This window comes from Oncorhynchus mykiss, chromosome 1 (genome assembly GCF_057628025.1).
Source record: "Oncorhynchus mykiss isolate SJ-2025 chromosome 1, ASM5762802v1, whole genome shotgun sequence".
NCBI classification, from domain to species: domain Eukaryota; kingdom Metazoa; phylum Chordata; class Actinopteri; order Salmoniformes; family Salmonidae; genus Oncorhynchus; species Oncorhynchus mykiss.
The window spans coordinates 28978240-29003158 of NC_143022.1; the positions used below are offsets into that span (position 1 = coordinate 28978240).

The window sequence follows — 24919 nt, forward strand, 5'->3', positions numbered from 1 at the left end:
TGTGTGCAAACCTGCTGCTCCACATGCAGGAGAGGTAACAATCAAGAGAGGGAAAATAGACAATGATGACATCCATCTTGCTAGGGGTCAACAAAACATTACAGTAAGTACCTCATGATGTTTCTCACACAAACGCACACACACACACGGAGACACATTTTTTACAAACATTTTCTATTTTCATTTTCTAATCACATAGGGATAATAACAAAACAATAACAATAACAATTCACAGAGTGCCTCACGTCGTTTCTCTCGCAACCACACACTCACTCACTCACTCACTCACTCACTCACTCACTCACTCACTCACTCACTCACTCATTCACTCAAATAGAAACATATTCTCTACCGCCATCTGTGTTTATGTGTAATGGTGTCATTCACTGATCTGAGTCCAGTTGAGAGCTGTGGGGCTTCGCTTGGCAGCTTCAGTATTCAGCAGCAGTGTGTGAACATTCCAACCTGGCCACAGCCTGGTGACACAACCAACCGAGGGGGGCATTTACACTGCATAACGCAACCATAAGCTGCATGGAACCACAGTGCAGTATGTTGCTGAATGGTTTTGAATGTATGTACACGTGAAATGAGTGATAAATGAGTGATAAATGATTAACAAGTCGATGTCCAGCGGTAGATGTGCTGCATCCGTTGCCAAGCTCTCAGTTCGGGTGGCAGGGTGCCAAGCACTAATGCAGCTCATTAACAGTAGTGCCTAAATACCTGGGCTGTGTCCACACTGTCTGCCTGTCTGTCCATGATATAGGGAGGGGGGCAGAGAGGATGACGCAGAGAGAAAAATAGGAAGAGGCCGAGGTCGGGGAGATAGAGGAAGATCAGTGGGGGAGACCTGTGATGTAACTGCTGGAGCTAGAATGAGATATGACATCTGTACAAAGTGTGTCCATAACTCACACTGACATGGTCATTTTAACCCAGATGAAACCACTCCAGAGAGTGGATTCACCCTGCCCTGCCATTACAGGCCAGCCAATCTGCTCAGAGAGATGTAGTAAACCTCAATGTCTTACAGGAGGCGACAATAAGACAACTGGGGTTATAGTCATTACTGCCGATGAATGTTTAATTCTGGCCAAATCATCCACATAGGGCTGGACGATATGGTCAAAATATCACATCACTGTATTTGACGTTTTTTAATAATAAAAGTTCTAAATGTGCTTCATGAGTATTGCGTGACCCTAGGGTGTCAACACATACATTCTAAGTGATTTCAATGGGTCTTTCTCCATTCTGATTGTTATATAGTGTTCATTTCAACCCCACAAATATTTCAGCATTTTCAATTCCTGCATTTCCTGCACTCATTTGAGATAATTTCCACTCTGCCACGTGGGGTTGCACTATATCTGCAAACAATCTAGGCCTTATTTTTAACCAAATGTTGACTTGCGATTTAGAGCAAAACTCTTGGGTGAACTGTTGGAATCATGGAAATATAATGATTATTTTAATTATATAGTTAGACTATAATAGTGAGCACTTTGAATACAGTATTGTTTGACATGACAACAAATTAAAATGCCAGGGAGGAGTTATTGTGACAGAGTAGGAACCAAAGTGTTGATAAGTGTTTCCTAGGGGATCCTATAATCTTTGGCTACATTGAATGTTTACTCTTAGCTACTTCATGTAGCTAACATGTTCTTGCTTTGTGTATTCCTCTTTGATTTAGAAGATACTGTTGCACAAACAACATGCTGATTTAAGCCTACACCATGTACCACTGGTATCATCAGGCTGTATAGCTAATTACGTTTGCTCTGACATTTATTAGCTAGCTAGCGAATAGCATTAGCGATTAGCATTAGGGGCTAACAGGATGTCGGCCCACCTTGCTAAGAAAATATAAACTAGCTGTTTGCAGATGTTGCTAAGAAACACAAACAAATAGTCAATTTATATTAAGAAGCAAAGTAAAAACAGCATCGTTGTCATCAACATTGTTGCATGTGCTGCATTGACCATGCAGATTGAACTCAATTGTTTTGTGGTCGAAGAACAACAAATGTGCTTCTTGAGGGGGCGGGGCTAGGTCTGTGTGAAAAGTGGCATGGTGAGAGATTAGGAACATTTTACATCTGGCTAGAATTGATTAAGGAAATTATTTCTCAACAGAGAACAATGTCCTCATGTATGCTACCTATATCCCCCCAATAGAATCCCCATACTTTAACAATGACAGCTTCTCCCTCCTAGAGGGGGAGAGCAAAAATGTCCAAGCTCAGGGACATGTACTAGTCTGTGGCGAACTAAATGCCAGAACTGGACAAGAACCCGACACCCTCAGCACACAGTGGGACAAACACCTACCTGGAGGTGAGAGCATTCCCTCCCGCATATGCCCCTCTAGACATAACTACGACAACATAACCAACAAAAACGGGTCACAACTTCTGCAGATCTGTCAGACGCTGGGTATGTACATAGTCAATGGTAGGCTTCGAGGGGACTCTTATGGTAGGTACACCTATAGCGCATCTCTTGGCAGTAGTACTGTAGACTAATTTATCACTGACCTCAACCCAGAGTCTCTTAGAGCGTTCACAGTCAGTCCACTAACACCCTATCAGATTACAGCAAAATCACACTCTACTTAAACAGAGCCACGCTCAATCACGAGGGATCAAAGCCAAAGGAACTGAATAATATTAAGAAATGCGATAGATGGAAGGAAAATAGGGTGGAAATCTACCAAAAAACAATTAGGCAACAACAAATTAAATTCCTTCTAGACAATTTCCTAGACAAAAGGTTTCACTGTAATAGTGAAGGTGTAAACTTGGCAGTAGAAAACCTAAACAGTATTTGACCTCTCAGCTTCCCTATCAAATCAAAAAAATCAAGCAGACAACCTATGACAATGAACAACAATGACAAATTGTTTGATGAAGAATGCATAAACCTAAGAAAGAAATTGAGAAACCTATCCTACCAAAAACATAGAGACCCAGAAAACCTGAGCCTACACCTTCACTATGGTGAATCACTAAAACAATACAGAAATACATTACGGAAAAAGATCAGTTCAAATCAGTTCACTTCTGGTCAAATTGGAAAACTCGAAACAAACAACAACACAAACAGTTATCAAAAACGGAGATGTATGGATAAACCACTTATCTAATCTTTTTGGCTCAATAACAAAGAACAAATAGTAAAAACATATACAGTGGGGCAAAAAAGTATTTAGTCAGCCACCAATTGTGAAAGTTCTCCCACTTAAAAAGATGAGAGAGGCCTGTAATTTTCATCATAGGTACACTTCAACTCTGACAGACCAAAAGAGAAAAAAAATTGAAAATAAGTATTGGGTCAATGACAAAAGTTTATCTCAATACTTTGTTATATACCCTTTGTTGGCAATGACAGAGGTCAAACGTTTTCTGTAAGTCTTCACGAGGTTTTCACACACTGTTGCTGGTATTTTGGCCCATTCGTCCATGCAGATCTCCTCTAGAGCAGTGATGTTTTGGGGCTGTTGCTGGGCAACACGGACTTTCAACTCCCTCCAAAGATTTTCTATGGGGTTGAGATCTGGAGACTGGCTAGGCCACTCCAGGACCTTGAAATGCTTCTTACGAAGCCACTCCTTCGTTGCCTGGGCAGTGTGTTTGGGATCATTATCATGCTGAAAGACCCAGCCACGTTTCATCTTCAATGCCCTTGCTGATGGAAGGAGGTTTTCACTCAAAATCTCACGATACATGGCCCCATTCATTCTTTCCTTTACACGGATCAGTCGTCCTGGTCTCTTTGCAGAAAAACAGCCGCAAAGCATGATGTTTCCACCCCCATGCTTCACAGTAGGTATGGTGTTCCTTGATGCAACTCAGCATTCTTTGTCCTCCAAACACGACAAGTTGAGTTTTTACCAAAAAGTTATATTTTGGTTTCATCTGACCATATGACATTCTCCCAATCTTCTTCTAGATCATCCAAATGCTCTCTAGCAAACTTCAGACGCGCCTGGACATGTACTGGCTTAAGCAGGGGGACACGTCTGGCACTGCAGGATTTGACTCCCTGGCGGCGTAGTGTGTTACTGATGGTAGGCTTTGTTACTTTGGTCCCCGCTCTCTGCAGGTCATTCACTAGGGTCCCCCTGTGTGGTTCTGGGATTTTTGCTCACCGTTATTGTGATCATTTTGACCCCACAGGGTGAGATCTTGCGTGGAGCCCCAGATCGAGGGAGATTATCAGTGGTCTTGTATGTCTTCCATTTCCTAATAATTGTTCCCACAGTTGATTTCTTCAAACCAAGCTGCTTACCTATTGCAGATTCAGTCTTCCCAGCCTGTTGCAGGTCTACAATTTTGTTTCTGGTGTCCTTTGACAGCTCTTTGGTCTTGGCCATAGTGGAGTTTGGAGTGTGCCTGTTTGAGGTTGTGGACAGGTGTCCTTTATATTGATAACAAGTTCAAACAGGTGCCATTAATAGAGGTAACGAGTGGAGGACAGAGGAGTTACAGGTCTGTGAGAGCCAGAAATCTTGCTTGTTTGTAGGTGACCAAATACTTATTTTCCACCATAATTTGTAAATAAATTAATTAAAAATCCTACAATGTGATTTTCTGGATTTTCTTTTCTTATTTTGTCTTTCATAGTTGAAGTGTACCTATGATGAAAATTACAGGCCTCTCTCATCTTTTTAAGTGGGAGAACTTGCACAATTGGTGGCTGACTAAATACTTTTTTTGCCCCACTGTACATGATCAAATACAAATCTTAGAATCAACTATTAAACTACCAGAACACACTGGATTCTCCAATTACATTGAATGAACTACAAGACAAAATACAAACCCTCCAACCCATAAAGGTCTGGGGGGTTGATAGTATCCCAAATTAAATGGTAAAATATACAGAACACAAATTCCAATTGGCTATACTTAAACTCTTTAACATCATCCTCAGCTCTTGCATCTTCCCCAATATTTGGAACCAAGGACTGATCACCCCAATCCACAAAAGTGGAGACAAATTTGACCTAGTTGGTATGTTGAATGTTACGTTCCTTTTGATGGCATAGAAGGCGAATCTTGCCTTGTCTCTCAGATCGTTCACAGCTTTGTGGAAGTCACCTGTGGCGCTGATGTTTAGGCCGAGGTATGTATCGTTTTTTGTGTGCTATAGGGCAACGGTGTCTAGATGGAATTTGTTTTCGTGGTCCTGGCAACTGGACCTTTTTTGGAACACCATTATTTTTGTCTTTCTGAGATTTACTGTCAGGTTCCAGGTCTGACAGAATCTGTATAGAATGTCTAGGTGCTGCTGTAGCTCCTCCTTGGTTGGGGACAGAAGCACCAGATCATCAGTAGACATTTGACTTTAGATTCTAGTTGGGTGAGACCGGGTGCTGCAGACTGTTCTAGTGCCATCGCAAATTCGTTGATATGTTGAAGAGGGTGGGGCTTAAGCTGCATCCCTGTTTCACCTCCCGGCCCTGTGGAAAGAAATTTGTATAGCAGACCCTCAAGCCAAATTGAATCGAAAGCTTTTTTGAAATCAATACAGTATGAGAAGACTTTGCCTTTATTTTGGTTTGTTTCTTTGTCAATTAGGTTGTGCAGGGTGAATATGTGGTCTGTCGTACAGTAATTTGGTAAAAAGCCAATTTGACATTTGCTCAGTACATTGTTTTGGCTGAGGAAATGTACGAGTCTACTGTTAATGATAATGCAGAGGATTTTCCCAAGGTTGCTATTGACACATATCCCCTGATAGTTATTTGAAAAACAGATGCTTCACAAGTCCTCAACTGGCAGCGTCATTAAATAGTACCCACAAAACACCAGTCTCAACGTCAACAGTGAAGAGGCGACTCCGGGATGCTAGCCTTCTAGGCAGAGTTGCAAAGAAAAAGCCATATCTCAGACTGGCCAATAAAAATAAAAGATTAAGATGGGCAAAATAACACAGACACTAGACAGAGCTCTGCCTAGAAGGCCAGCATCCCGGAGTTGCCTCTTCACTGTTGACGTTGAAACTGGTGTTTTGCGGGTACTATTTAATGAAACTGCAGGTTGAGGACATCTGAGGTGTCTGTTTCTCAAGCTAGACACTCTAATGTACTTGTCCTCTTGCTCAATTGTGCACCGGGGCCTCCCACTCCTCTTTCTATTATGGTTAGGGCCAGTTTGCGCTGTTCTGTGAAGGGAGTAGTACACAGCGTTGTACGAGATCTTCAGTTTCCTGGCAATTTCTCATGTGGGATAGCTTTCATTTCTCAGAACAAGAATAGACTGAAAAGTTTCAGAAGAAAGTTACTTGTTTCTGGCCATTTGGAGCATGTAATCGAACCCACAAATGCAGATTTTTTATTTCTTTTTTTATTTCACCTTTATTTAACCAGGTAGGCTAGTTGAGAACAAGTTCTCATTTGCAACTGCGACCTGGCCAAGATAAAGCATAGCAGTGTGAACAGACAACAACACAGAGTTACACATGGAGTAAACGATAAACAATAAACAAGTCAAATAACATAGTAGAAAAAAAATAATCTATATACATTGTGTACAAAAGGCATGAGGAGGTAGGCAATAAATAGGCCATAGGAGTGAATAATTACAATGTAGTAGATTAACACTGGAGTGATAACTGATCAGATGAACATGTGCAGGTAGAGATACTGGTGTGCAAAAGAGCAGAAACGTAAATAAAATAAAAACAGTATGGGGATGAGGTAAGTAAATTGGGTGGGCTATATACCGATGGACTATGTACAGCTGCAGCGATCGGTTAGCTGCTCAGATAGCAGATGTTTAAAGTTGTTGAGGGAGATAAAAGTCTTCAACTTCAGAGATTTTTGCAATTTGTTCCAGTCGCAAGCAGCACTGGAAGGAAAGGCGGCCAAATTAGGTTTTGGCTTTAGGGATGATCAGTGAGATACACCTGCTGGAGCGCGTGCTACGGGTGGGTGTTGCCATCGTGACCAGTGAACTGAGATAAGGCGGAGCTTTACCTAGCATAGACTTGTAGATGACCTGGAGCCAGTGGGTCTGGCGACGAACATGTAGCGAGGGCCAGCCGACGAGAGCATACAGGTCGCAGTGGTGGGTGGTATAAGGTGCTTTAGTAACAAAACGGATGACACTGTGATAAACTGCATCCAGTTTACTGAGTAGAGTATTGGAAGCTATTTTGTAGATGACATCGCCGAAGTCGAGGATCGGTGGGATAATCAGTTTTACTAGGGTAAGTTTGGCGGCGTGAGTGAAGGAGGATTTGTTGCGAAATAGAAAGCCGACTCTAGATTTGATTTTGGATTGGAGATGTTTGATATGAGTCTGGAAGGAGAGTTTGCAGTCTAGCTAGACAACTAGGTACTTATAGATGTCCACATATTCTAGGTCGGAACCATCCAGGGTGGCGATGCTAGTCGGGCGTGCGGGTGCAGGCAGCGAACGGTTGAAAAGCATGCATTTGGTTTTTACTAGCGTTTAAGAGCAGTTGGAGGCCACGGAAGGAGTGTTGTATGGCATTGAAGCTTGTTTGGAGGTCAGATAGTACAGTGTCCAAGGAAGAGCCAGAAGTATACAGAATGGTGTCATCTGCGTAGAGGTGGATCAGGGAATCGCCCACAGCAAGAGCAACATCATTGATATATACAGATAAAAGAGTCGGCCCAAGAATTGAACCCTGTGGTACCCCCATAGAGACTGCCAGAGGACCGGACAACATGCCCTCCGATTTGACACACTGAACTCTGTCTGCAAAGTAGTTGGTGAACCAGGCAAGGCAGTCATTAGAAAAACCGAGACTACTGAGTCTGCCGATAAGAATAAGGTGATTGACAGAGTCGAAAGCCTTGGCCAGGTCGATGAAGACGGCTGCACAGTACTGTCTTTTATCGATGGCGGTTATGATATCGTTTAGTACCTTGAGCGTAGCTGAGGTGCACCCGTGACCGGCTCGGAAACCGGATTGCACAGCGGAGAAGGTACGGTGGGATTCGAGATGGTCAGTGATCTGTTTGTTGACTTGGCTTTCGAAGACCTTAGATAGGCAGGGCAGGATGGATATAGGTCTGTAACAGTTTGGGTCTAGAGTGTCACCCAGGCTGGTAATAGGGGTTGCGACATTGGCGGCGGACAGTTTCAGAAATAGAGGGTCCAGATTGTCAAGCCCAGCTGATTTGTATGGGTCCAGGTTTTGCAGCTCTTTCAGAACATCTGCTATCTGGATTTGGGTAAAGGAGAAGCTGGGGAGGCTTGGGCGAGTAGCTGCGGGGGAGCTGTTGGCCGAGGTTGGAGTAGCCAGGAGGAATGGCCAGCCGTTGAGAAATGCTTGTTGAAGTTTTCGATTATCACAGATTTATCGGTGGTGACCATGTTACCTAGCCTCAGTGCAGTGGGCAGCTGGGAGGAGGTGCTCTTGTTCTCCATGGACTTTACAGTGTCCCAGAACCATTTGGAGTTAGAGCTACAGGATGCAAATTTCTGCTTGAAAAAGCTGACTGCGTGTATTGGTTCCTGACTTCCCTGAACAGTTGCATATCGCGGGGACTATTCGATGCTATTGCAGTCTAAAGAAGGCCAGTTGTATTGCCTCTTTAATCAGGACAACAGTTCTCAGCTGTGCTAACATAATTGCAAAAGGGTTTCTAATGATCAATTAGCCTTTTAAAATTAGCCTTTTACACAACGTGCCATTGGAACACAGGAGTGATGGTTGCTGATAATGGGCCTCTGTACGCCTATGTAGATATTCCATAAAAAAATCCAGCTACAATAGTAATTTACAACATTAACAATGTCTACACTGTATTTCTGATCAATTTGATGTTATTTTAATGTACCAAAAAAAAGGCTTTTCTTTCAAAAAGAAGGACTTCTAAGTGACCCCAAACTTTTGAACAGTAGTGTGTTTCCCATGTTAATAAAGCCCCTTAATTGAATTGAGAGCGGAGAGAGATGACCCAAGTAGCAAAGTAAACTATAAAAATGGACGTTACCCACGGCGTATCACATTTAACAAACTAAACATTCAAATACCGGTATAGAAGGTAAAGTAAAAACCCAAACCGTTCCGTGCATCAATACCGGCATATCGTAAAATACAGTATACCGCCCAGCCCTACATCCACATCATATTCACACAGCAATTTCCCCTCTGGAAGTTCAACTTGTAACCCCAAATCCAATAAACATGATGAGAATATAGGTTACAGCCTCCTGTGCCTCCTTGAATTTACTGTTTCATTATTCCAAGGTAGCACACTTTCCTCTCCAACCTCTCTGTATCTCTCCTTTCTGTCCATCACTGATATGTTCTCTCCTTTTCTGTTTTCCTCTCCCAGTTGACCATTCCTCTTATCTGTATTTGCCTTTCTCCCCCATTGGGATGTATTGTTTAACCTCAAATAGGAGCTGCCAATGCAAATTACAGCCGGCTGTAAGAGGGGGATTTCCATAAAGGACTGTGAGTGGTCTGTTGCAGTCTAGTCTCATACAGTGTCATAGTCTCAGTTCCAGCTACAGCAAGTGCTCTATGAAATTAAGTGTGAATCTCTGTTTACTTTGGAACAGAAAGGGCACAATCCAGTGAGGAGTAAGCAGCAGAAAGTGTGTTTATTCCTCTGCCATGACACAATTGACATGTTCTATCCAACTGGATATCAGTGTGCTCTTCAATGAAATACTATCTCTCCAGTGTCTTCCAGCCAAACCTCCCTTGAAATATCTACTGGAGTTCATGAAACCAACATCCATATTTTCCACCAGTAACTAATATGATGAATAAAATCCCAAGGGAAGTCTTGGGGATTTGAGGTCTGGTATTTTATGTCACAAAAATGTAGTTGCTCTGTGGCTCTGCAACCCAGTGGTGTTCTATAGAAATGAGGTTCTGTGCTGTTAGGATTAGGCTGGGTCATCTGGGGTCTGTTCAAGTGGTGTAGAGGTGGAGTGCAGAGGGAAGGGGGCTCTCTCTTTGGTATGGGGAACTCATATCTGTCCCTCACTACTTTGGCTCCCTGCCAGTAACATCCTCCCCCTCCCACACACCATCCCCCCTCTTCCCTCACTCTCCTCCCTCCTCTCCTACCCCTCCTCTTCATAATCCAGTTTGAGTGCTCTGCCTGGCAACACTTCTCAGCAACAAGCCTGCTGTCGGCTGCTTCCCTTACATAGCAGATCATTAATGTTGCAGGTTAGGATAATTAGGTTAAGGTTAGGGAAAGGGTTATGGTTAGCTAAAATGCCCAAAAATGCAACTTTTGACATCAATTTGACGTGACTCACAGACAGCGGGTAGAAACGAGGAAGATCAGAAAGTAGAGGACTTTAAGAGAAGAACAGAGAGAAAAGAGATCATTAAGTGTCCTGTGGTACACCACAGTGGCATGGTAGGGCTGGAGGTGGGGGTGGGCCACACATGGTTACAACTTATCTGATGGGTACCTCTGGTAAAGTTGAAAGTTGATGTGGTAAAACACAGCTCTGCTTCAGTGAAGCTGATGGGTGGTGAGCTCTGTAGCACAAAATGGCTGCCATGCATGATTTTGTTGGGAGCTATGATATGCTTGTTCTTTCAGTATCAGCTGATTGTTTTAGTTGATAAGATGAACACTGTATTATTAACTGGGAATCTTCAAATGGGTTATTTCTAATGAATATGCACATTGTGAATAAATGGGTCACAAATGAAGGGCATCCACGTGCCCGTACATGTCTGAGGACATATCCAGAGACATTCAGAGAGAGAGACAGAGAAGAGACAACTGTCATGTGGGCTACCTTCAGACATATACAACTCAATGAGTTATACAACGTTTTCATAAAGCAGACTGGGATAAAACAACCCAATCTAATCTGTACGATAACATAATCATGCCAGACATTGGCATATCAAAGTCTACATGGTGTGTCTTGAGTTTCATGTAAATGTGAAATAAATGTGTTTCATAAACATATTGTTGATTGAAAGAAAATGGAATGCGATACTATGGGCTTAAGCTACCCACCTCCTTTGAGAAGCTGAGCCACTCGCCACAATCATTGTCTCTCTCTCCTGCTCCGGTGTCACGGTGTATCGCTGGAGCTCTCCATACTAGTCCTCATGATGACTTACTGAACCACCACACTCACAAAGACAGCTGCCTTTAAATGTCTGATGTTTTGCACTTAATCAATGCAGCATTCATTGATGATTCAGATTGGGTTAGCTGGGATGGGAAAGGGGGATACCTAGTCAGTTGTACAACTGAAAACATTCAACTGAAATGTGTCTTCCGCATTTAACCCTCTGAATCAGAGAGGTGTGGGGGGCTGCCTTAATCAACATCCACGTCATCGGCGCCCGGGGTACAGTGACTCACAGATAGCACTGCCTTGCTCAGGGGTAGAACAGATTTTTACCTTGTCAGCTTGGGGATTCAATACAGCAACCTTTCGGTTACTGGCCCAACCCAATGCTCCTACCCACCAGGCTACCTGCCGCCCCAGGATAGGGTGGATGAGACGATGGACACACCTGGTGGTTGTTCTCTCTCTCTCATTTTGAGAGTTCACTAAAGTGTCATGAGAGAGAGCACCACAGGCTCCTAAATAAACTACATAATAGCTGATAGCTGATGCTAAATTCTCTCTAGGTCTTTCTCTCTCTCTCTTTCTTTCTCTCCCTCTCTCTCTCATTTTGAGAGTTCAATGAAGTGTCATGAGACGGATAATATCTCTCTGACTGACACACAAACACACACTGTTTAAGAAAATCCCAAATTCAAGCACTCAAGATCTCCCTCCAAAACCTACATGATTGTGTGTATGTGCACATATAAATACAAAATAAGTGTTTGATACAAATTCATATTTGTTGAATATGACTACAGTCACATGGACATAAATTAATGGAGTGAGTGGATGATGTTTATGTATGTGTGATCCACAAACAGGAGCATCATTTGAACAGAGTAATGAGAGTTGTATTGATCCTGTAGCACCCGGCCCTCCTGTAAGGGGCGGTAGAGGTAGAGCAGTACTCACTATTGGGCGGAGTCATTGAGCTGGTATTCTCGGGCGCGGCTGAAGCACTCCTGGATGCCGGAGTCGGACCACAGGTGGATCATAGCCCCCAGGAGCTCAGGAGAGTATGGCTCGGTGTCCTCCATACGACTCACCACGTCACACACCAGCTTAGCATCAGCCTGAGGAGGGAGAGGAACAACAGGTACATTACAGCACAACCTATAAACACTAGCCTGTAGAGAGGAAAAGGCAAAGCACTCACATTAAGTATTCATACCACAGAATAAAACCATAGAGGTATTTGTGCAGAGATAAAAAATACTCCTAAAATTACAGTGTAAATAGAAAATAGATACAGTTGTCGGAAGTCGGAAGTCGGAAGTTTACATACACCTTAGCCAAATACATTTAAACTCAGTTTTTCACAATTCTTGACATTTAATCCTAGTAAAAATTCACCGTCTTAGGTCAGGTAGGATCACCACTTTATTTTAAGAATGTGAAATGTCAGAATAATAGTAGAGAGAATTATTTATTTCAGCTTTTATTTCTTTCATCACATTCACGGTGGATCAGAAGTTTACATACACTCAATTATTATTTCGTAGCATTGCCTTTAAATTGTTTAACTTGGGTCAAACGTTTCGGGTAGCCTTCCACAAGCTTCCCACAATAAGTTGGGTGAATTTTGGCCCATTCCTGACAGAGCTGGTGTAACTGAGTCAGGTTTGTAGGTCTCCTTGCTCACACAAGCTTTTTCAGTTCTACCCACACATTTTCTATAGGATTGAGGTCAGGGCTTTGTGATGGCCACTCCAATACGTTGACTTTGTTGTCCTTAAGCCATTTTGCCACAACTTTGGAAGTATGCTTGGGGTCATTGTACATTTGGAAGACCCATTTGCAACCAAGCTTTAACTTCCTGACTGATGTTTTGAGATGTTGCTTCAATATATCCACATAATTTTCCTCCCTCATGATGCAATCTATTTTGTGAAGTGCACCAGTCCCTCCTGCAGCAAAGCACCGCCACAACATGATGCTGCCACCCCTGTGCTTCATGGTTGGGTGTTCTTCGGCTTGCAAGCCTCCTCCTTTTTCTTCCAAACATAACGATTGTCATTATGGCCAAACAGTTCTATGTTTGTTTCATCAGACCAGAGGATATTTCTCAGAAAAGTACAATCTTTGTCCCCATGTGCAGTTGCAAACCGTAGTCTATCTTTTTTATGTCGGTTTTGGAGCAGTGGCTTTTTCCTTGCTGAGCAGCCTTTCAGGTCATGTCAATATAGGACTGTTTTACTGTGGACATAGATACTTTTGTAACTGATTCCTCCAGCACCTTCACAAGGTCATTTGCTGTTGTTCTGGGATTTATTTGCACTTTTCGCACCAAAGTATGTTCATCTCTAGGAGACAGAACACGTCTCCTTCCTGAGTAGTATGACACGCTGCGTGGTCCCATGGTGTTTATACTTGCATAATATTGTTTGCACAGATGAAGGTAGCACCTTCAGGTGTTTGGAAATTGCTCCTAAGGATGAACCAGACTTGGGAGCAAGAGCTCTTGGCTGATTTATTTTGATTTTCCCATGATGTCAAGCAAAGAGGCACTGAGTTTGAAGGTAGGCCTTGAAATACATCCACAGGTACACCTCCAATTGACCTAAATAATGTCAATTAGCCTATCAGGAGAATCTAAAGCCATGACATAATTTTCTGGAATGTTCCAAGCTGTTTAAAGGCACAGTCAACTTAGCGTATGTAAATTTCTGACCCACTGGAATTGTGATACAGTGAAAAGTGAAGTGAAATAATCTGTCTGTAAACAATTGTTGGAATCACTTGTGTCATGCACAAAGTACATGTGCTAACCAACTTGCTAAAACTATAGTTTGTCAAGTGGAGTAGTTGAAAAACAAGTTTTGATGACTACAACCTAAGTGTATACAAACTTCCGACTTCAACTGTACATCCAATCTAGGCGCTGAAATTAAATAACTGTTTTCATTCCATTAGTGTCAACAAATGCAAGGGTCACAGTAGAGGATCATCCTGGAAGGAGTGACCAAACAGTAGTCACGATGCCCCGAACTACACACGGGTTCCGGGAAAGCTGAGAGTGTGTTAGCCCTTACTGCCGACTCTCCACTGCCTGGCCAGAGAGGCCTGCAACAGTAACTCAGTTACAGGCTGGGCATCATGTGTGTGTGTGTGTGTGTGTGTGTGTGTGTGTGTGTGTGTGTGTGTGTGTGTGTGTGTGTGTGTGTGTGTGTGTGTGCCCCACTACTCTGCCTCTCTCCTCTGCAGCTGCTAATCCCACCCGCTTCCTGTGGACTCGGACCCCTATTCCACACTAAAACCTGACACACACACACACACACACACACACACACACACACACACACGATACACAGATATAAAGGACACATGAAATAAAAATAAAAAATAGAGACACTGAGACAGTGGTCCTCTGTAGCTTAGTTGGTAGCGCATGGCGTTTGCTATACCAGGATAGTGAGGTCGATTCCTGGGACCGTCCATACTTAAAAAGTGTCTGCTAAACAGCATAAACAATATATACAGTGAGAGGGTCACCACGACAATAGAGTGCAGCTGTAATCTCTGTTCCTCTCCGAGGACAGAGTGAGAGAAGGCTGGAGGAGGGCAGACACTTGTTTCTCAAAGGCTTGAGATCAGAACCCAGTGGTTTCTCTGTAGTGAGTATTGGGGTGTGATAACATGGGAGTGTAGGGAGTCATTGACCTGTATGCCCTCTCTGAGTGACCATGTGCAGTTGACACTAGAGGTCGACCGATTAATCGGAATGGCCGATTAATTAGGGCCGGTTTCAAGTTTTCATAACAAACAAACATATTTTACATGGCACACATTTTTACATGGCACACATTTTTACATGGCACATGCATGGCACATATTGCATATTGGCACATATTACTTTCTTCTCCAACACTTAGTTTTTGCATTATTTAAACCAAATTGAACATGTTTCATTATTTATTTGATGCTAAATTGATTTTATTGATGTATTATATGAAGTTAAAATAAGTGTTCATTCAGTATTGTTGTAATTGTCATTATTACAAATAAAAAAAAAATAATCGTCCGATTAATCGGTATCGGCTTTTTTGGTCCTCCAATAACCGGTATCTGGCGTTGAAAAATCATAGTCGGTCGACCTCTAGTTGACACCAACCATAGTACTTGACTAACAGGCTCTAGTCTGTCCTGTGACATGCTCTCCAGCCTGTCTGCCACTCACAGCACCAATCAGGAGCGTAGTTACCAACAGAGCAAAGGTCATGGGGCATCACTAAGAAAAAAAGAAAACCCTCCTCAGCTTCTGTTTCACCACCTGCTCCTGCTCTGAAGCTGATCAATACCCAGTCATTGATAATGATCTACACACTGGATACACATGTTGTGTGCACACACACACCCACCTTCTAGCTGCAATCTCCTCTATAATGGTAGAGAGGATGAGGCAAGAGGATGTTACAGAAAAAAAAGATGGCAGGAGAAATGGCTCTTTCTCTCTTTTTCACTTCCTCTAATCTCCTCACTTGCTTAACACTTCCCCTCCTTACGTCATTTCACCAATGTCCTTCAGTCCTCTTTATGTAGCATCGATCCAAAGTTACACTCAAACACAAAGCCATGCAGTGTCTGCAGCCAAGGCACTGAAAAGAGGGTTTTGTTCCTTTAAGCAGGAGAGCCAGGCAGCTTAGCTTTGACAAAGCCCAGCATTTTAGGGTCAGACTCCCTCAGCAGTCCTAACCTGGGGGAGAGAGGCTAGGCCAGCCAACTGAGCAGGGATAGGGAGGAACACTTCAACCCAAATCAGCACAAAAACAAGTGTGAGAAATGGAAGATAGAGTGTTGATAGCAGAGAGAGAACTGAGAATCAGGTTGGAATCTGTGATCTCCGTAGATTCTCTACGCTATACAGTGTTATACCTGGTGGGAGAGTGAGACTGCATTGTTCACATCGGCATGAGAGCACTGGAGACATCTGGAGCCCAGCACAGGAGAAGTGACAGGAACTGCTATCACCAATTAAAGTCTGACACTAAAATACCTCTCACTGTGAGATGAACTGAGACTAGGAAACCAAGAAGCTGCTGTTGTAGCTTAAATGATTATACCACCTGTATTACCATATTACCTGTTCCAAGATGGCTGCTCAAATAAAGCTTGCCAATAGACATTCAGGACGTGTCTGAGAGCATCAAAACTGTGATGTATCATGGGTAAATTGTGACTGACTGACAAACAAATAATATTGATGAGTTATTTATGATGCAAGGTGATTTGACTCACCTTTAAAGTTGACTGCAATGTCGAAAGCGCCCAGTCTTTCGACAGATCAACATGGTGATTGATGACAGAGTTGGGTAAAATGTTTTTGATTGGACAGGGGAGACTCTCTCTCCTCCTTCCTAGTAATCCTAACCTTTAAGTACAGGACCTGTGAACTCTGTAGGTCGCACCTCTTCCACTATAGACGGTTTCAACAGTCAAAACAAAAACAAACCCACGCATGGCCTGAGAGGAACCAACTGCACTGACCCCTGACTGATATCAGCCTGAGTGGGCATTTATCCACATTCCTTACCCCAATCCTAAATGGATGTTTTCCAAAGTGAAGAGAAGAAACGTGAATAGCCCAATACAGGGAAAGGCTGATAGCACCTTCAAGCATAAACCTCATCCCACCTTTGCAGCATGGAAACCTAGGGACTGTGAAATGTAAAATTCTGGACTGTGAAATGTGGCGCATTATAAACTCCATGGGCCCAGTCTAGTCAAGATAGCCTCCATTGATTTAGTGTTAAGCAGTGGAGGCTGCTGAGGGGAGAACGGCTCATAATAAAGCTGGAATGGAGTGGTATCAAACACAAACAGGTGGTTTCCATGTGGTTGATGCCATTCCATTGACTCCATTCTAGCCATTATTATGAGCTGTCCTTTCCTCAGCAGCCTCCACTGGTGTTGAGGCAGCGACAGAGGCAACCTTTCCTTCCTAACTAGGGCAGGGCCATCAGAGACGATCTACTTACTGCTGAGATACTGTATATATGGTCCCTGGTCCCTTCCTGAGCCTGGCTGCTACCTGCACCCTGCCTGCCTCCTGGTCTTGTGTGGGCCCACATCAAACAGGTGCCTCCCTGCTTACCCTTCTCACCCAGCACCACTACACCCCAGCACCAGCACAGATTAGGATTAAAACAAGGCCGCAAAGTGCCTGTTTATTGGTATGATGATAATCCCTTCTCAGACTGTGTCATTACGATGCCTCGTGTCCTACTGTACTCCCATTCTAAGCTACTGCTACCTTGTTATCTTCAAGAATAAACCTTTTGACCACAGCTAAAAACAGAGGATTAGAATAGGGATGGGGATAAAGGGGTGCAGGTTAAACATAGTTTAGGATATGTTTAGGCTACATGCAATACTATACTAGCCTGGTCCCAGATCTGTTATGTTTGGCATAACAAGGACCATACTGTATGACTTGGCTATACAGCACAAAGAGATCTGTGATCAGGCTAGTAGGCTAGTACTTTACCCCTGGGTTACATAACTTCCTGTTCCACTGTAACAGTATGTGTGGTGGGTGAGCTGAACAGCACTCCATTCCATTGATGATCCTGAGAGGTTGTACAGTAATTATGGATGTGATGCTGTGATGACTGTGTGTGTGTGTGTGTATTTGTGCTTGGACATGGATCACTGGGCCTCATGGCCCTAAACAAGGTACAATATAGGGAGATACTGTGGCAGCCGCCTGCACTGAGCTCCTCAGAGGAGAGATGCTACTCTGATTACAGCACAACCACAGCAGAGGCTGTTAAAACCCCTGGAGCCTCCATTATTGGCCTGTAACAGATAAGGAAAACATTGATCACTTCAGTTTACGTCTCTCTCTTTACCACATGTTGTGTCCTGTACTGTACAGTAACTATACAAACATATGATTGGTCTGTGGACAAACCTTCATGACACATTACAATTAGACAGTGGGCTAATCAGAGCCAGAGAGATAGAGGGGTCAGCTATGGGCCATAGATGGGCTGGGAGCCTCTAAACCTAGAACATGCAGGAAACAGACAGACAGACACATACGCTTGGCAGGTCAAATGGCTGCTTCCCCTGCCTCTCCCAGGAGAGACCAGTGGCCTGATTCAATTTCCTGAGACCAAGCTCTGATACTACTGTTATTTACATAAACCTCTCCTTTCTCTGTCTTTTCCCTTTATTCCCCTCTCTGTGCTTGTGAATTTGGCCCCACAGCTGGAGTGTGAGGCCAATGAATGGATGTCTTTCTGTGAGCAGCACAGTTGAATTAGCCTTGGAGGAAAAGGTCAAAGATCAATGCTCAATAGCATTAGCTGTCCTGGGGCACAAAATGGGCCCCAAAATGGGCATTCTTCAGGAAGCTCCATATGAAAACAAAACTGCATTCGGTATCAACATCTATGATAATCACCTGGCCACACATAACTGTAGAGCATAATCCAGCAGAGAAGAACGTAGCTGAAGGTAAACCAGCATGAAGCCAGAGAAAGGCCACCCTGCCAGCATATTCAATAGAAAAGAACACAGTACATTAGAATACGGGTCATTCCATGTCATTTCAGCAAGCCATGACACCCACCATCTCAGATTGTTCTGAAATCGTTTCTGTAGTTAGAAACAGATAAGATTAGTATTCCTGCAACATTATTTTGTTGAAATATAATTGGATCTCTGAGAAATTAAGCTAATTGATTGCACACAAATTGGCATTTTTAATTTATAGGATTCATATAATATTCAATAAATATATTCCCTAACTTTTGATTTGGACCAAAGGTTTTTTCTAACAATGAGTAAGACGAGGAATCCAAAGAAATGGTCAAAAGTCCCCCATGGACTGATGAACCCATATACAGATAAGCATATGTTGGTCACAGTAGGGGCATGGAAGACCAGTCGGTATCAGAAAACCAGTCAGTATCTGGTGTGACCACCATTTATCATGCTGAAACATGAGGTGATGGTGGTGGATGAATGGCACGACAATGGGCCTCAGGATCTCATCACGGTATCTCTGTGCATTCAAACTGCCATCGATAAAATGCAATTGTGTTCGTTGTTCGTAGTTTATGCCTGCCCATACCATAACCCCACTGCCACCATGGAGCACTCTGTTCACAATGCTGACGTCAGCCAACCACACACCCACACATGACGCCATACACGCAATCAGCATGTCAATTGCACGCTCCCACAAAACTTGAGACATGTGGCATTGTGTTGTGTGACCAAATTGCACATTTTAGAGTGGCCTTCTATTGTCCCTAGCACAAGGTGCACTTGTGTAATGATCATGCTGTTTAATCAGTTTCTTGATATGCCACACCTGTCAGGTGGATGGATTATATTGGAAAATATAAATGCTCACTAACAGGGAGGTAAACAGATTTGCACAAAGAAATGTAGAGAAATACGCTTTTCGTGCATATGGAACATTTCTGGGATCTTTTATTTCAGCTCATGAAACATGGGATCCTAAATGATTTTCTAAATGAAATCGTTTTTTTCGGAACAGAACCATCAATGTTTTTGTTCCGTTCCACAGTTCCGACCAGCCAAATAAAGTTCTGAACCGGTTCGATCCCCCCAAAAAGTACATTTTGCATGACATTAAATGACATCACCAATCAGTGCAGATAGAGCAGCTTTCTATGGAGCGGGCAAGCTATAGTTGTTTACATGCATTGGACAAACAGAAGTGTAGGGTGCAAGATGCGACTAAAATTGTGTGGGTGGGGAGAGAGTGAGAGAAAGTGGTGGAGGAGGCTTTTCTTGAAGCGCCGGGCATCTTGTTATGACAAGCATTATCTGAATTAAAACCACACAATTATACCTAAGGAGGAGTGGCTTCTATGAAGGAACTTTGAATGTCTTTGAACTTCGGAGAGTTGACTTAACGTTGGACCAGAGCTAACTTGCTAGCTAGCTAACAAGCTTGTGTGTGCAGAGTGGCACCAGAAATGTAATATAAACACGTCTTACCTTTTTGTAGTTAATAAATCCAATGTGAAAAGTGATAACCATAGTATCCTTAACTAGTTAAGGTTTTCCTTCACTGGAACGAAGGGGCGTAGCCCAAACCATGGATAACAGCCCCAGGCCATTATTCTTCCTCTACCAAACTTTACATTTGGCACTATGCATTCTTGCAGGTAGCGTTCTTCAGGCTACCGCCAAACCCAGATTCGTCTGTCAGAGTGCCAGATGGTGAAGCTTGATTCATCACTCCAGAGAATGAGTTTCCACTGCTCCAGAGTCCAATGGCGGCGAGCTTTACACCACTCCAGGCGAAGCTTGTCATTGTGCAGCCATGGAAACAAATTTCAGGAAGCTCCCGACGAACAGTTCTAGTGCTGACTCTAGTGCTGATGTTGCTTCCAGGTGCAGTTTGGATCTTGGTACTGAGTGTTGCAACCAAGGACAGACGATTTTTGCACGCTACGTGCTTCAGCACTCGGCGGTCCCATTCTGTGAGCTTGCGGCTGAGCCTTTGTTACTCCTAGACGTTTCCACTTCACTTCACAGCTCTTACAGTTGACTGGGGCAGCTCTAGCAGGGCCGAAAGTTGACGAACTGACTTGTTGTAAAGGTGGCATCCTATGATGGTCACTGAGCTTGTCTATGGAGATTGCACGGCTGTGTGTTTGATTTTATACACCTGTCAGCAACAGGTGTGGCTGAAATAGCTGAATCCACTGTTTTGAAGGGGTGTCCACATACCTCTGAATATATAGTGTTCATATAGAGACAAGGACAAACCTCTTCTTCAACATGGATGGTACAGTATTGTGTGCTTTGAGAATAACTGTAGATACTGTATAGGTCATTCCACCTCAAAAAACACAAGAAAAAGGATTTCTACACCCACCATCTCAGATTGTTTTGAAATTGTTTCTGTTTTTGGAAACATAAGATTAGCACTCCTGTGATATTATTCAAACCAGAAAAATAACAAATATTTTTTTAAATCAGAACCGGGAACGAAAGTGATCTATACTGTTCCAGAACAGAACAGTTATTTAAAATCATGGGAACCGTTCTTTTAGGCTCCGGGCATTTTTTTCCAGCCCCCAAAAAGCGAGAAGGTCTATTTAAAGCCCTCACTCTGTCACTCAGAAACTTATTCCAGTGTCTGCCTGCCAGTTGGAAATCTTTACCAGTGTGTGTGCATGTGTAGGCTACCTGCTCCTCCCGCTCTGACGCATAGATTACTGTCGCCTACTGACATTACAAACATCATTCAGAAATTAGGGAGAGAGATTTTTAATTAGAGAAGAATGGATTAACAGCATACAATGACATTCTAGAAGATTCTCTGCTTCCAACTTTGTGGCAACAGTTTGGAGAAGGCCCGTTCCTGTTTCAGCAATGCCCCCGTGCACAAAGAGAGGTCCATACAGAAATGGTTTGTCGAGATCGGTATGGAAGAACTTGACTGACCTGCACAGAGCCATGACCTCAACCCCATCAAACACCTTTGGGATGAATTGGAACGCCGACTGCGAGCCAGGCTTAATCTCCCAACATCAGTGCCCGACCTCACTAATGCTCTTGTGGCTGAATGGAAGCAAGTCCCCGCAGCAATGTTCCAACATCTAGTGGAAAACCTTCATAGAAGAGTAGTGTTATAGCAGCAAAGGGTGGACCAACTCCATATTAATGCCCATGACTTTGGAATGAGATGTTCGACGAGCAGGTGTCCACATACTTTTGGTCATGTAGTGTATGTATGTATGGCGATAATGACATCACAGTAGGCTGTGTCCACTGAGACATGACTGGAATTCTGAAACAATACCAAGTGGCCTCCTTCATTCCCCATTTCTTCACCTTTCTCCCTCTATCGCTCTCTCTCTCTTCATCTCTATCCCTCATGTCCTTCTTCACCTGTCCCTTCTGCTTTCTTTCTTCACCCCTCCCTTTCCATGTGTGTTTTTTTCCATTTACCTCTCACCTCTCTCATCATCTTTGGATAGATTGTTATGTCATCACACTCCACGGGGCACTTCTGATTCACAGATAGGCGTCTTTTCTAAACGGACACTGAATTGAAACTCAGATATTTACTACCCCCCCTCGCTGCTGCCAGCCCTCCTCTTCACTTCATTATCGTGTCTCTCTTTCTCTGTCACTGGCTCACAGGTTCCACCCTCCATGCCTTCCTCTTCACTCCTCCGCATCATGTGACAGTCAGCTACAGTTGCCATGGTTACCAGGCCCTTCCTCTCTCTGTCTCTCTTGTCTTTCTCTCCCTCCCTCTCTGAATTATTGATCTGATAGAATATTTAACTGTTATTCTGCTTTCTTGCTGAATGGTCCAGTTGTGGCCTAATGGCTGCCAGCCAGGCCTTAAAGGCCCTGCCGTGTGGTAGGGTACTTGGCGTTGTGGCTCAGCCTCTGTTGCCACACTAAGTGGAGCCCATTGATCATGCCCACCATGGACGCCACTCATCTCACATACACAGAGCTGAGCTACAGAGCGCCAGAGCCACTGCCATCCCCGACCCCCACATTGCCTCACCATTAACCAGCCAGGGGTGGCTCCTTCTCCTGCCTCCCGCTGCTACGTCACCCAGCACAGGGAATACACACACTCCCCACACAATGTTCAAAAGGACATGTGGTGATGATACCTGTCTGCGTAGTGAGAAATGCCTGTGCATGCCTATGATAACAGGTATATATATCAAAGAGTGTCTCTAGCTAATTCAGGCACCAGATGATGTAGGGTTAGTAAAATGAGACACAGAAGCTAAATGGTGGAGAGAAACACATGAGCCAAATTAGTCTTCCATATGCCAGATGTTCACAATCAGAGCAATCCAGAAGCCAATATGACTGCAGACTGTTTTAGTGAAACATATCAAAGAAACATTAAGTTCATATTCAAACAGACCAGAACAAAACTAGAAACATCCTCAATGAAACGTCACAAGGCCAGGTGATGTGCTGTTTTTGTGCTGTTTGGTTTTCTGTTTCCATACTAACGTTAACCAAACGTTCATTCCACCATGCATGTCATGTCTTGTTTCACTTACTGTATGTACCAAGAGTTTGAACCTCTACTGTCAGATCTATGTCTCTTTCTCTCTGTAATAATAGAATCAGGGACATTATCCTCATTGTCAGAGACCTACAGTACATGCACACCACTGAGTGGCTGGAAACTAGATCTGGATCTGGGTCACACTGCCATGCTGCCTGCTCTGCTGCCCACTCTGCTGCCTGCTCTGCTGCCCGCTCTGCTGCCTGCTCTGCTGCCCGCTCTGCTGCCTGCTCTGCTGCCTGCTCTGCTGCCCGCTCTGTTGCCTGCTCTGCTGCTAGCTCCCTGACCTATGAGATGCCACAGAGAAACTTGTGGAACTCTGGACTTTTAGAGTTAAAGAGCGCTCCACTCTGCTCTGCTTGTCTGAGTCTCTCCACTCCACTGCTGTCTCCAACAACATCAGCCCGGCCCGCTCCTCCCCACTTCTCTCTGCTCAGTTTTCATTTCAGCTCCTCTCTGTCTCAGAGACTTCATAGACTTCACACAAGCTGCCACCTTCACCCCTCTGAAACACACCTCAGTGAGACTCCGGCCTTTTAGGTGTCAATCTTTCTCACCATTCTGCACAGGCAATAGGCTATGTGGTTAATATTACACCTACTAGTAGGCAGGTAGCTACATGGCTTCAGTAGGGTTGCTGGATGCACCATGAACATTACCAGAGGATCTCAGCTATCTCACTCCTCACTCTCTGTCTAGGCGCATGGCCAGAGTAGGTACAGCATGCAGGAAAAACACAACATCCTTTCTGTTGCACCCCCATACGGAGCTATCTCCAACCCTTAACCCCACCCATCTCAGGTGTCCCAGATAAATTTGAAGGGGGAAATCAAATTAAGCCTGCGAATAACAAACAACATGGGCGTTGGCTCATTGCTATGGCAGGCTGGCCAGTAATTAGACAGGCCTGTGTACCCAGCCAGGTGGAAATGACGTGCCCACAGGTGGGGGTGGAGTTGGCCCACAGTGGCGCCCGCCTGGCAGGACCCCCGGGACACCACACAGGGAGGGGTAATTAGACAGAGTGCAACAGGATCCATATCTTCTCCTGTCTTAACGTTACTGCTTTGTCATCATCCTGACCTATAACTTTTCATTTCATACTCAGGTTGTAGTAGTAGTGGTGGTCCATTAGTAAAGAATGGGTGAGAGACGAGTGCAACAATGGAGAAGGGATGTGTTCCCTCCCATATTCTCTCTATGTACAGTATGTAAGTATTGAGGTACCGATCACAGAGGATAAACCTTGGATTTAAAATGAATCCAATGCAATTCCACCCCTTAAACCACTTCAAATAGCACCAACAGGAAGCCATAGTATCCCCCCACTTAAGCCTCTGAGAGATATGGTGTTTTATAGGGAGAAGGAAAAATAAAAAAAAGCAGAGAAAATGTAAAAAGAAAGAAAGTCCGGGCCCTATTCAGAGCCATCCCGGCCAATGAAAGGCTGAGATCACATAGATGTACTGTTCCTGTTCCTCTTCAAGTGTCCGATGAGCTGTGTCTCTGTGGCAACCGCCTGTTTCCTAGCAGTACAGCACAGCTTATGGAAAAATGAATGAAAATCCACCCTGAGAGAGAGGGAAGGGAAGAGAGCAGGAAGGCCAGAAAACGAGATGTCCACAGTGTTACCGACAAACCAGGAAAAACAAGCTGGTGCTCCCTCTGTGTGGCGAGAGGAACATAATCACGCCCAAGACTAACAAACCACCAGTAGCCAGTGGTGTGGAAGAGAGGACTGGACACACAGCACACTTAAACTGGCACACACACACACATACAC

The 24919-nt window shown here is 43.9% G+C and overlaps 1 protein-coding gene across 4 annotated transcripts in view; it reads right to left on the bottom strand.

Annotated features, from left to right (window-relative positions):
- Positions 1-24919, bottom strand: part of LOC110520292 (guanine nucleotide-binding protein G(o) subunit alpha) — a 150542-nt gene that overhangs the window by 20945 nt on the left and 104678 nt on the right. For all 4 annotated transcript variants that reach the window (XR_016491961.1, XM_036974922.2, XM_090220772.1 and 1 more), the window contains exon 4: positions 12009-12169. Coding sequence is in view for 3 of the 4 variants with exons in the window: in XM_036974922.2 (XP_036830817.1) it covers positions 12009-12169 (161 nt within the window). In the remaining variant the exon portion in view is untranslated. The remainder of the gene's footprint in view (positions 1-12008; positions 12170-24919) is intronic.